We start from the raw sequence: 11,907 nt of genomic DNA on the forward strand, positions 1-11,907 counted from the left end.
AGACTGGGGTGGCTTTGTTTCTCCGCAAGCCAGCTGCTATCAACATGGTGTGCCGCAACCAGGATCTCGTGTATAAAGCTTCTGGGATCCGAAATTGCTCAGGGTTATCTCACTCCGATCTTCGCATCGACCTTGTGTTCTCATCTCATTTTCCTGACACGTCTTCGCTATCCACTGGTCACAATGTCTCCGTCAATGGACAAGAGCGAGATTCAATACATCGATGAGAAGGCGGAATCGATCGAGTCGCCGAAACCATATCAGATCATCAAGATCGACAACTTCCAAGTGCTAGGTTTGGCACCTGAGGATGCGGATTTCTACATCAACTACTCGGATGAGCAGAGGAAGAGAGTCATCCACAAGGTAAGCAACGACTATTGTTGCATTAGAGTCGATCCCTGTTAACAACCTGAAGGTGGACGTACGCTTGGTCCCAATGCTTGCGGTCCTTTATCTCATATCTCATATCGATCGAGCGAACATCGGAGTAAGTGTTGCATATGCGCGCAAGTCGAAATGGGTAGCTGGTTCAGCCTTGGGGCTTATTCTGACGTCCGACAGAACGCAAAGATCGAAGGCATGGTCACTGACCTCGGTCTCGATGGGGTGCAATGGAACATCGTTCTATCGGTGTTCTTCGTGCCATACATCCTTCTTGAAGTTCCCTCGAATATTCTTTTGAAGAAGTTCAAACGTCCATCCTACTACCTTGGCATACTTATCGTATGTTGGGGCATTGTTATGACTTCGATGGGCGTGGTGAAGAACTTTGCTGGGTTGCTAGCTACTCGTATCCTTCTTGGCGTGTTCGAGTAAGTCTTACGCGTCAGCGATATGTACTCTGCTGACGACAAACAGGGCTGGATTCTTTCCGGGCGCAATCTATCTTTGCTCTTACTGGTACATGCCAAAGGATCTCGCGACGAGAATCTCGTACTTCTATTGTGCATCGGCACTATCTGGAGCATTCAGTGGTCTGCTTGCCGCAGCCATCGCCAAGATGGATGGCGTCGGAGGATACGAAGGTTGGAGATGGATCTTTCTTTTGGAAGGCATTGTTACTGTTGCACTCGGTGTCTCGTGCTTCTTCCTCTTGATCGACTCCCCTGCCTTGAGCGGACGATGGTTAAAGCCTGACGAGATCCGCTTCCTCGAGCTCCAACGATTCATCAAGGACGGTGGAAGGTTTGGAGAGGAAAAGCAAGAGAGTTTCAAGTGGAGCGACTTGAAGGCCGTGTTATGCAACTGGCGCCTGTACATGCAAGCATACATCCTGCTCTGCATATCGGCGTGTTCATACGGTACGTACAACTTGGAGTAAAGAAGAATACTCGCTGACTGGCATACAGGAACCAAGTTTACCTTGCCCACCATCACGAAGAGTATGGGATTCGACAACACCAATGCTCAACTCATGACGGTGCCGCCGTACGTGGCCGGCGCTTTGAGTTCGATCTTCTTTGCTAAGCTCTCTGATCGGTTTTACTGGCGTTTGCCGTTCGTCGCTATTCCCCTTTCCTTCATCTTTATCGGGTACGCTGTGGTCATTTCATTCGATGGTGACCTCGGTGGCAACATCGGTCCGGCTTTCTTTGCCATCATCTTGACCTGCATGGGTATCTACCCCATTCAACCGGCCGGAAGCAGTTGGGCAGCCAACAACCTTGCCCCTTCTTCTCGCCGTGCCATTGGCGTTGCCTTCAACATCTGTGTTGGCAACATCGGAGGCGTCATTGGCAGCTATATGTACCTGGAGAGCGAGAAGCCAAAGTACTACACTGGTTTTGGGCTGTCGCTGGCGTTTGGCGCGACTGGTTTCATTGTTGCGTTCCTGTTGGAGTTGTCGTACAAATGGGGCAATACGAAGAAGGCAAGGCTCAGCGAGGATGAGATCCGGGCAAAGTATTCAGACCAAGAGCTACTGGACATGGGTGACAAGTCTCCGTTGTTCCGATACACTTTGTAAGAGTAATGAGAAAGGATGAGGAAGCTGACGAAGTTGGATGGATGGGTGCGGTATAGAGAGTTGGGTTCTATTATTGTGTTGGCAAAGGCTCTAATACGACGCTCGACAATCTCGGGTACTCCGAGTCTCAATTGATACCGAAATGTACCCCGAAGGTACACACTATCTTTGTGCGATTGCTGTGATAACTCCACATACATCGAATATCTCCTGGGGACATTTGGATCCTAAGAAGGTGTAAGCTCCAGCATAATGTCGCCTCCCGACCATTAAGATACGTTGTTCATCCAGGCAATCTCCAACTCATCTATCTCGGGAAAAGGGCCAAATGCAGATGCATCAAGATCAAGCCAGTCGGTCGTTTGCCAATCGTCCAGGAAGGTTTGCAGTCCTGGTGTGGTCACGTCCATTGGGCTACTACCAAAGATCGGCTGCAAGGCTTCCAAAGCAGAATCGGAACAAATGTCTCGTGTCGTTTCGCCACCTAACGCTACAGAAGCTCCAGTCTCACCCGTATTTGACGATGAGTGTGCCTGCTCTTGACGTGACCTTGCTGTTTTCCGCTTTGCCTCTGTACGGAGTTCCTGCAGGATGATGCTATAGCGTCGTGAGGGTGAATTTGAGGCAGTTGCCTGGGCAAGATGCTGCATACAGCTCTCAGCTTGATCCAATATTCTGCGGGGGTCTTCCGCCGAGGCTGTGTTGTGAGTACTCTGTTGAATAGCCCATACATAAACTACTACCAAAGCACAGAAGCATACATAGTGAGTCCACCAGAATGCGTGAAACAAACGGCCCTCCCGCGCCATACGGTCTACTGCTTCCAATACTGATCGTGCAGCTGTAAGACACTCTGCAAGGCTGTCTTTCGCGAGGATATGCATCTCAGTATTGCCGCGTCTAGTGTTCTTCAGGAGAAACGGCCGATGCGCTAGGATGACAGCATGGCAATAAGAGAGCTTGAGTGCTGTTGCCTGTCGCCGGAAAGTTGGGATTAGGCTACTAGGATTGACAGCACCAAGGAATGGTGGCAGCGATGCTTTCCACTGGCGTAGCTCTGCGGCTAAGCGATGAGAGGCTGCAAGTCGAATCTGATCTGGCACCTGATGACGGAGCTTGGTAAGTATGACTTCTTGTAAAGTAACGTCATTTAACATACTGGTTTGATGGAATAGACTTCTCGCGATATCTTCTCGGCAATCTGTGCTAGTCTAGCATGATACACCAGCGAATCTATATGGCAGTCATCTGTGCTTGTGGCTTTTGGGCCTGTACTAGTCATATCTTCGTCGTTGACAGCGTTGGGGAAATCTTGGTCGATATCTTCATCGTGATAGTGCCTGTCAAAGCGGAGGTACGGTGTCAGTGTATGTCTCACATGCATTTTATAAAGCTTTAACGTACCTGGGCCTGCCGAAAATAACGCCAAGGTACTTGTCTAGGGTGTAGGCTACCCAGAACGTGCGTTTTCTGCACTGTTCATCGATGTAATCCCGTCTGGTGGCGGTTGCTTGTCGCTTGCGATCGTCTCTTCGATGCAACCCCAAAGCAGAAATAATCTGCAAAGCGTGCCCAAACGTATACCATGCCTGGTTGAAACGACATGACATGAGAAGATACAAGACCTGTATAAGCCTGCATTGTGCTGACTCAAGCTTTGGGATACCAGTCTCGGCTTGGGTCAAACGTGAAGCTTCTATAAACAGCATGTCGCTCTGCAACTGCATGTCGGGTTGGGTCACTGGTGACAGACCAATCTCTCCACTTGCCTTCTCTTCATGGAATGATGCGATCGCCAACACTGACAACACTGCCGAAGTCTTGGCGCGACCAAGACCTATATCAACATGACTTGTAAGTGAGATGTTTTTTGCTCTCGAGTTGCAGTCGTACATACCATGAAAGAGGGCTCGGTGCTGTTTCGCGTTATCAGACACAGTCTCCAACCACGCTTCGACAGTAGGTCTATGTAATAGCCGATAGGTCGCAATACACACGTCGAAGTACAAATGGAGAAGCTGACGACTGCGATCTAACGAAGGCATTTGCACTTCTCCAGTCTCTAGGAACGGCTTGTCACCCGCGCTCGTCAGCAACTGACGGTCTTCTGTGGACCCCAGCCCATTTATTAGGCTAGTTTCCTTATTGGAGATACGCCGCCAAGCGCGATTCAAGAATGAAAGACCAGATGTTGAGTCGGAGTACTGGCCAGCTACCTCGAGCCCAGGAGAAGCCCGCGAAGGAGGTTCCGTCTCCTCACCGACGACATTCATAGTTGGTGCGACACTGAGTATAGCATGAGGATAGACTGGCGCCGACGCGGGCTGCTGAGCATTCACAGCTGCTGGGTGAACTGGGCGTGGGGAGACTACTTTGCCTCGCGAGTAGGCGGCTTCGTACTGGCATGTCAACCCCCGGCGGGTACAGGTCTCGCACGGCTGGTCGCCGGAGCACTTTGACTTCCTCGCCTTGCATACATCGCAGGCTCTCGTAACTTTGACCAGTCGTTGCCTCGTATTATTGCTGCCTGGTGCGACGTCAAGGCTCCGCTTCCGGGGTACCGTGCCGCTTGGTGCTGCATCATTAGACATTGTGGAGTAGGAAAGATGAGGCAAATCCGCGTTCCGTCCGAAGAATCCGCTGCCAAGCTTCGGAACGCTAACCGACCACCCCATAGGTACTCCAGATTTCACGGGTGCAACTTGAAGGCATGAATGAAGCCGTTGGGAAAACTAGCCGCAACCTCGGGAGGCACTGCTGCGTTTTGTGCTAGCATCGTTCTTTCCGGAGTCGTTTCCGGTCGCTCCTTCCGATACTTGCGTCTCTCCGTCGGACATGGAGAACATAAGTTGGATGTATATATCGCTCAGATGGCTGTACCCCGTTTCCAAACATTGGCCACTCTTTTAGCATTGCATTATAGAAGCCTGTATCGATTCTGATCGCGCGCAGTGTTATCTCTCATCACGTCGCGTCACACCACGACCAGCATCATGCCTATCCCCACACATTTCACCCTCAACACAGGCGCGCAGATACCGGCTGTAGGCTTCGGCACATGGCAAGCGAAGCCAGGAGAAGTCGAACGCGCTGTCGAGACGGCGCTCAAAGCAGGCTACCGCCACATTGATTGCGCTGCCATCTACCGCAATGAAGCCGAAGTAGGTGACGGCATAAGGAGGAGTGGTGTTCCTCGCTCTGAAATCTTCCTTACTGGCAAGCTTTGGAACACCAAACATGCGCCAGAGGATGTAGAAGCTGCTCTCGACAAGTCGCTTCAAGATCTAGGCGTCGAGTATCTAGATTTGTTCCTGATGCATTGGCCAGTGTATGTCACATATCCTTTCCATTGCATACACATGATACTGACACAGATGAAGTGCATTCAATGGTGCCACAGGCAAGTGGTTCCCACTACGCGAGAGTGGTGTGTTTGACCTCGTCGACATTGATCCTGCAACTACATACAAAGCCATGGAGAAGCTACTTGACACCGGCAAGGTTCGCGCCATTGGCGTATCTAACTTCACTATTCAACGCCTCAACGATCTTCTATCGAAGACTGATGTTGTGCCAGCGGTAAATCAGATCGAAGCACATCCATACCTCCAGCAGCCTGCTCTCTTCGATGTTTGCAAGAGCAAAGGTATCTTGATTGAAGCCTATTCGCCTCTTGGAAACAACCAAACAGGGGAGCCGCGGACTGTCGACGACGAATTAGTGGGCGTCTTAGGTCACAGATTAGGTATGGACGGCGGCCAGCTGCTTGCGAGCTGGGGTATTCAGCGGGGCACTGTGGTCCTGCCCAAGAGTGTCACGCCGAGCAGAATCAAGAGTAATATGCAGGTCAAGGAACTACCGAAGGATGCTTTCGATGAGCTGAGCGGTCTGGAGAGACACAAGCGGTTCAACGTACAGTCGCGATGGGGTTTCGACATTTTCGAAGAACTAGGCCAGGAGCAGGTGCGGAAAATTGCGGAGGATTGCGCTCAGGAGAACAAGACGAAATTTACAGTTTAGAGGATAACGCAGATCAAGAACCTAGAAGTCTATAAAGCTGTCAAAACATATGAACCATTTGCTCACACACTATTGTAGGCTGCAGTAGCAGTTCTGATGTTGCTGTGTCTGTTCAGTTTCTTTCATGTGTATGGCAAGAGAGTAGTCTAGCATCTACCGTCTACAAATACGGCCACAACCGCATATCTCTAAACGTCATGGTTCGTCAATTCGTGGACCCGCGGAATTTGACACGCATGATGGTTTTGTCGACAGGCCTGGCTGTGATGGACATTGTCTATCCAAGAGTAAGTCGCTTGCATTATTTTGCGAAAGGGGATAGTAGCTTACGTTGATCAAATCAGACTTTGTTTTGTATTTGCCCTTCCGGTCCATGACAGGCTGACCCATGTCGTCTGTATCGACTTCTCCCAATCCGACCTTGACGAAGTCATATCGTCGCATGACGCATGCCAGAATCACGCGAGCCTCCATGTTAGCAAGTTCCTGGCCAATACAATTACGCGGTCCCCGCTCAAATGCTCTCCATGCGCTAATGGGTATCTTGCTCTCGCCAGCAGTTGATCCGTCGTCTTCGGTTGAAGCGCTGCTGGTATCGGAGTCACCAACCCAGCGCTCAGGGACGAAATCGTTTGCTGTGTCTCCGTACACTTTGGGATCTCGCTGAATAATGTGATGGCACAAGTATATGACGCATTTGTCGACGCACACGTCGTCTCCATCCGAAGTGCGCAATTTGAAGCCGTTGTGTGACATTCGTGCCGATCCTGCTGGAGGCCAAAGTCTCAAAGCTTCTTTGATGCATGCAGATGTGTACTTTAGCGCTTTCATGGTCTCATCCGGTCGCTCGAGGAACACGTCGCTTGGTTCGGAGTCGGCGAAGACGGCATCGTGTTCCGCACGAATCTTTGCGAGGCAATCTGGATGTATTGAAAGGGCATAAAACAGCCTCTGTAGGAGGATAGCAGTGGTATCGTGTCCTGCGAAAAGGAACGATTTCACTGAATCTGCGGTACTCTGCAAGATATATGGAGTCAGCTCGTCAACACCTTCTAGTGCCAGCGCCAGGACCGATCGGTCTTTCTTTCCCTTTGTATCGGAATGCTGAGCGTCCTTGATGTCTGCGAACTTCTCCAAGATACACTTCTTGACGGCCGAGTCGAGCCGTTGGCTGTAGATGTACTTCTTAACGCGCAAAGGCAGGTTCAACCAGGAAGCCATCAGACCGTTGTCACCAGTGTATACAGCCTTGAGCGTGCGGAAGTTACGAACGATATCATGGGCTTGTTCGCTATCGTCCTGGGCCCTACAGTCAATGTTCGTGACTACATCACCAATGATGTCAAAGGTAACGTCTGTGCAGTAACTCTCCATCTCAACTGCAACGCCAGAGGTCGCCAATGCGTCGAGCCTCTTTACAAACGTACAAGTCTTGTCTACGACAACCGGAAGTAGGGTAAGCAAATGCTGCGGCGCAAAGCCAGGGTTGAATGTCTTGCGAAGCCCTCTCCAAGATTCGCCGTTCTCGCTGATCAAGGAATATCTACCAATAAGCTCTCCAAATCCTTGCTGAACAGTTGGAGATTTGGTGACACTATATTGCTGCGTTTTGCTGGCTCTTGAAACCTGCTCGGCCATCTCATGGGATGCAACGAGAACGAGTGGGTATTGCACAGGTCTCGTGTCGAAAAACATGTATTCAGGGCTACCTTGGGCATTCCATATATTTTCAAACACATAGTCTGCCTGCTGTCAGCGTAGGCCAGTGACTAGGATGTGGATCCTACCCGGGTGAACGGTACTGCTGAATCCAGCTCTCCTGTATTCAGCCGCGATATGACCAAGGTGCCCAAAGAGGAGATTGGATGACAGCTTGCCGGGAATATGCGCATATCGTTTGAAGCGCCATTGGCTTATCTGGAGGTACACAAGCCATGCGACAGCTGGGACAAGCGCTAGTACGGTGTACGAAGGATACGACATGACCTGCTACCGTGCAAGGGTGGCCCACAGTTACCGCTGACAACTACTGCAGTCGTGTAGGAATAAGTAACGTGGTATAGTAGGCTGGCCTGAGAGTATGCGTGTGGTCGTGCGGCTTACGGTGAGTAGAGTCGGGCGCTCGTGCTCGGACCATCGGGCTTATGATGAGAAATCGATGATGTAGGCCCCGACATACGGACGAAATCACCAGCGGACAGGCCGTTCCGGAAGCTACGCGCAGTATATGAAGTAGCTGGTAACGCTGTTGTTTGTAGTACACAAGAACATCCGAACCCCACCATGACGGTCGTCTTCGAAGCCGTACCTGCACCATCCCAGGCGCGTCTCGATGCCTCGCTGAACGACGCGCCCCTGGACACAGAGAAGCTCGTGTCGCAACAATCGACAGCAACGCAAGAGAAGGCCAAAACAGTGCTGTACCTGGCATATGGCTCGAATCTGTGCAACGAAACCTTCCGAGGCGTGCGCGGCATCCGTCCGCTTTCACAAGTCAATGTCCTTGTTCCCTCGCTGAGGTTGACCTTTGACCTGCCCGGTATCCCATACAAAGAGCCCTGTTTTGCCAACACAGCGCTGCGGGAGCCGGACGCGCAGGACTACCACAAGGACCGATGGCACAAGGGCTTGGTGGGCGTCGTGTATGAGGTGACGCTCTCTGATTACGCGCACATCATCGCCACAGAGGGCGGAGGGAGTGCCTACAACGATATCCTAGTTGACTGCCATGTGCTGCCACCCTCTGACACGGTCCCCTCTACACCCGATTCGAAGCCGTTCAAGGCCCACACACTCTTCGCGCCCATTATAGACCGAGAAACCAAGCAACGAACCACCGACCGTGTAACGCGGCCCGACCCTAGCTATGCGCAGCCTTCGGCACGATACCTCAAGCTCATAACCGATGGCGCCGCCGAATGCAAACTTCCCGACGAGTATCAAGAATACCTAAACAATATACGCACATACACAATCACAACCAAGAAGCAGGAAATGGGAAAGGCTATTTTCCTGGCCATCTGGATGCCGTTCGTCATGTTTATCTTCACAATGGGGAGGAAGCTGCAAGACAAGAAGGGGCGGTCACCTTGGTGGCTGGCAAAGCTCAGTGCCATGATCTTTGCGGGTATGTGGACCAGTTACGACGGTGTTTTCAAACGAACTTTTGGCGATGGAGAGAGGACAATAGGTGATTGTACATTGCCGACGATCAATGCCAGGAGTAGAACAACCTCTTCAACGAGAGAAGATGCGGAAAAGGAAGGCTTGTTGGAAGAGTTCGGGAAGACTATATACGAGCCGCGGTCAACAAAAGCCTGAACACTAATAAAATCCTACCGCCTATGTGGGCATTTATATACGTTCAACGATGAAATTGAGCGATAAGCATCCTCGTGTGAAGTTGGCGCGCTTACAAAACGTGTTCGACAGGAGCGAACACATTTTGCAAGCCCAATCTGGGATCCACCCTTTAGTTGGAGCATCTCCATTATCCCAGCAAGGCCGGCGAACACCGACAGTCGCCGTCAGACTCCGATAGAAAACTAGTCCTAAACAGCCCGTCTTTCGAAAAAGCCAAAAACTTATATCCAATCTCTTCATCTAACAATTCCAACGTACGAGACTTCTTACTTCTTCATATATCAAACACCATGTGCAAATCTCCCACTCACACGTTCTTAGCGGACCTCCCAAAATGCGAACATCACCTCCATCTAGAAGGCTGCCTCAGTCCAAGCCTTCTATTCACTCTAGCGTCTAAGAACAACATCACCTTGCCATCGCCATCTGAGGATGTCTCTTACACGTCTCCTGCAACACTCACCGAACGCTATTCACATTTCACGAACCTCGATGATTTCCTGGCGTACTACTACCGTGGCATCGCAGTCGTAGTGCACCAAGAGGATTTTGAGATGCTTGCATGGGAGTATTTCACCACTGCAGCCAAGGACGGAGTTCGTCATGCGGAGGTTTTCTTCGACCCGCAGAGTCACACGGAAAGAGGAATTGATTTTGATGTTGTGGTACGTGGCTTCAACGCTGCAAGAGTACGGGCGGAAAAAGAGCTGGGAATAACGAGTTGTCTGATTATGTGTTTTTTGAGGCATCTACCTGCTAGTTCCGCGGCGGAGACCATGGCATTGGCCGTCAAGGGCGGACACTTTGATGTTAAGAGCGACAGCCAGGAGCGCGCTATTACTGGACTTGGGCTGGACTCGTCAGAGGTTGGATTCCGCCCAGAACTCTTTGTGGACATGTATCGCGAGGGCGAAAAGAGAGGTCTACGGAGGACAGCTCATGCGGGTGAAGAGGGTGACCCAACTTACATTAGCGGAGCACTTGATGCGTTACAAGCCGAACGCATCGACCACGGCATCCGCCTCACAGAAGATCCCGAACTGCTTAGCCGAGTGGTAAAAGAGGAGGTACTAATGACGGTTTGCCCTTTGAGCAATGTCTGCCTCCAGGCTGTGGAGAAGGTCAGCCAAGTGCCAATCAAGACATTCCTCGATGCAGGTGTAAAATTCAGTATCAACAGCGACGACCCAGCGTACTTTGGTGGATACATATTAAACAATTATTGCGCGGTGCAAGAGGCCTTCAACTTAAGCATGGAGGAATGGAGGACAATCGTTAGCAATTCGATTCACGGCAGCTGGATAGGAGAGAAGCGAAAGTCTGAACTATTGGGCCTGCTCGACGCTTGCATGGACAAGCATGCTTAGATTCGTCTTGAACTACGAAGCTTTTCGTTGGAGAAAGGCCTGGCCATCGGGCTATGACGAAGGTCTTTCTTTGAATTGTACTTGATACCAAAAAGTATCCTGGAGCTACTTGCTGTAACTCTATCAAGATACCTACGAAAGAAGACAGTATATACTATCAAGGGTTGACATGTTGTATATATGTGACACTTGAAGTCACAGAACAGACTCTTTTACACATCCGGCACAAGTTGAAAAGAACAAGCATCTTCGTAGTAAGAGGAGTGGCCGACGAAGAGCGTTGTAGTTGAGGGCCAAAGTAGAACTCAACGTTTCCGGGATGCTCATTTCAGAGGGTGCCCAGGATCCACAGCCATCTCATGTACCAGTACCGCTCAATAGCATGGGTCTAGATCGGGTCAGCACCATCCCAGGCTAGCAGTGATGTATCTTCGTACACATTCGTAGATGGTTCAAATAAACGAATCTCTCTGAAGTGCCCTTTAGATTCTGGTCGTTGCTCGTGGGTATCATATTCTTCCATAACTCTTGAAGATCTAGTCCGAGTCGTCGCTCACGTCCATCTCCATCTCCGCGTCCGAATTCTCTTCCTCTTCTTCCTCCTCCTCGCGCCCTCTCTTCTGGCCCTTGGCTGCGTCTTGCACATTTACAGGTACTGCTTTCTCGGGTGCAGCACCGAAACCTGCGGGCTGCGCAGGTGCTTGTTCAGGCTCGTGTTCACGCTCAGGCTCGGGCATCTTGTAGGTACCGTCCAGCTTGGCTACGGTGTCGGATTTGGTCTTTGCATACGCAATTTGCTGCGAATGTCAGCATGTCCCACATGAATTCATTGGCTGGAAACAGACGTACCATGTCCTTTCCAAAGAAAGTGAAGCCTTGCAGAGCGCGCATGGCCTGGGTCGAGGAATCAACGTCGCGGAACACAACATGCGCCTGGCCTCGCATCTTCATCGTCTTGAGCGCAACAATATCGAGGATGACGCCATAGGTAGCAAACAGCATGTACAGGTTTCGCTTGAGGTCTTCTTTTTGTAGCTTGTCGGGGAGGTTGCGCACGTATAAGCTGTTGGACGTCAGCACATGTTCTTGGGCGTTGGAGGGACTGACTCACGTCCTGTTTGGGATACCCTCTTTGGAAACGGCGACGGTGCCTGGCGGTCCTCGCGTAGAAGTAGCCATACTGTATGT

At 50.8% G+C, this 11,907-nt stretch overlaps 7 protein-coding genes across 7 annotated transcripts; 4 read left to right on the plus strand and 3 right to left on the minus strand.

The window, feature by feature from the left end:
- Positions 1-13: 13 nt before the first annotated feature.
- CC77DRAFT_1020010 (MFS general substrate transporter) lies at positions 14-2,103 on the plus strand. The gene is made up of 5 exons (XM_018524960.1): positions 14-366; positions 419-490; positions 565-815; positions 862-1,304; positions 1,353-2,103. The coding sequence occupies exons 1-5, from the start codon at positions 184-186 to the stop codon at positions 1,967-1,969; spliced, it is 1,566 nt and encodes a 521-aa protein (XP_018386640.1). The 5' UTR covers positions 14-183; the 3' UTR covers positions 1,970-2,103.
- A 135-nt stretch (positions 2,104-2,238) lies between these two features.
- Positions 2,239-4,560, minus strand: CC77DRAFT_934198 (hypothetical protein; the record flags this gene model as incomplete). Its single annotated transcript, XM_018534369.1, has 4 exons — positions 2,239-3,072; positions 3,129-3,309; positions 3,374-3,806; positions 3,867-4,560. The coding sequence occupies 4 exons, from the start codon at positions 4,558-4,560 to the stop codon at positions 2,239-2,241; spliced, it is 2,142 nt and encodes a 713-aa protein (XP_018386641.1).
- Positions 4,561-4,623: 63 nt separating this feature from the next.
- On the plus strand, positions 4,624-6,055 carry CC77DRAFT_1049790 (GCY protein). The gene is made up of 2 exons (XM_018527589.1): positions 4,624-5,297; positions 5,350-6,055. The coding sequence occupies exons 1-2, from the start codon at positions 4,963-4,965 to the stop codon at positions 5,987-5,989; spliced, it is 975 nt and encodes a 324-aa protein (XP_018386642.1). The 5' UTR covers positions 4,624-4,962; the 3' UTR covers positions 5,990-6,055.
- Positions 5,976-8,123, minus strand: CC77DRAFT_961978 (cytochrome P450). The gene is made up of 3 exons (XM_018535632.1): positions 7,777-8,123; positions 6,320-7,731; positions 5,976-6,266 (listed from the first exon to the last, which is right to left on the minus strand). Exons 1-3 carry the CDS (start codon positions 7,970-7,972, stop codon positions 6,195-6,197), a joined length of 1,680 nt encoding a protein of 559 aa, XP_018386643.1. The 5' UTR covers positions 7,973-8,123; the 3' UTR covers positions 5,976-6,194.
- Positions 7,948-9,480, plus strand: CC77DRAFT_861048 (hypothetical protein). The gene is made up of 3 exons (XM_018533456.1): positions 7,948-8,093; positions 8,157-9,116; positions 9,217-9,480. The coding sequence occupies exons 2-3, from the start codon at positions 8,273-8,275 to the stop codon at positions 9,315-9,317; spliced, it is 945 nt and encodes a 314-aa protein (XP_018386644.1). The 5' UTR covers positions 7,948-8,093; positions 8,157-8,272; the 3' UTR covers positions 9,318-9,480.
- Positions 9,477-10,987, plus strand: CC77DRAFT_861072 (adenosine deaminase). Its single transcript, XM_018533457.1, has one exon. The coding sequence runs from the start codon at positions 9,643-9,645 to the stop codon at positions 10,717-10,719; it is 1,077 nt and encodes a 358-aa protein (XP_018386645.1). The 5' UTR covers positions 9,477-9,642; the 3' UTR covers positions 10,720-10,987.
- A 268-nt stretch (positions 10,988-11,255) lies between these two features.
- On the minus strand, positions 11,256-11,898 carry CC77DRAFT_1030833 (RNA-binding domain-containing protein; the record flags this gene model as incomplete). The annotated part of the gene is made up of 3 exons (XM_018526616.1): positions 11,256-11,516; positions 11,569-11,782; positions 11,831-11,898. The coding sequence occupies 3 exons, from the start codon at positions 11,896-11,898 to the stop codon at positions 11,256-11,258; spliced, it is 543 nt and encodes a 180-aa protein (XP_018386646.1).
- Positions 11,899-11,907: the final 9 nt, after the last annotated feature.

The sequence above is a fragment of the Alternaria alternata genome (genome assembly GCF_001642055.1).
Source record: "Alternaria alternata strain SRC1lrK2f unplaced genomic scaffold CC77scaffold_9, whole genome shotgun sequence".
Lineage (NCBI taxonomy): Eukaryota > Fungi > Ascomycota > Dothideomycetes > Pleosporales > Pleosporaceae > Alternaria > Alternaria alternata.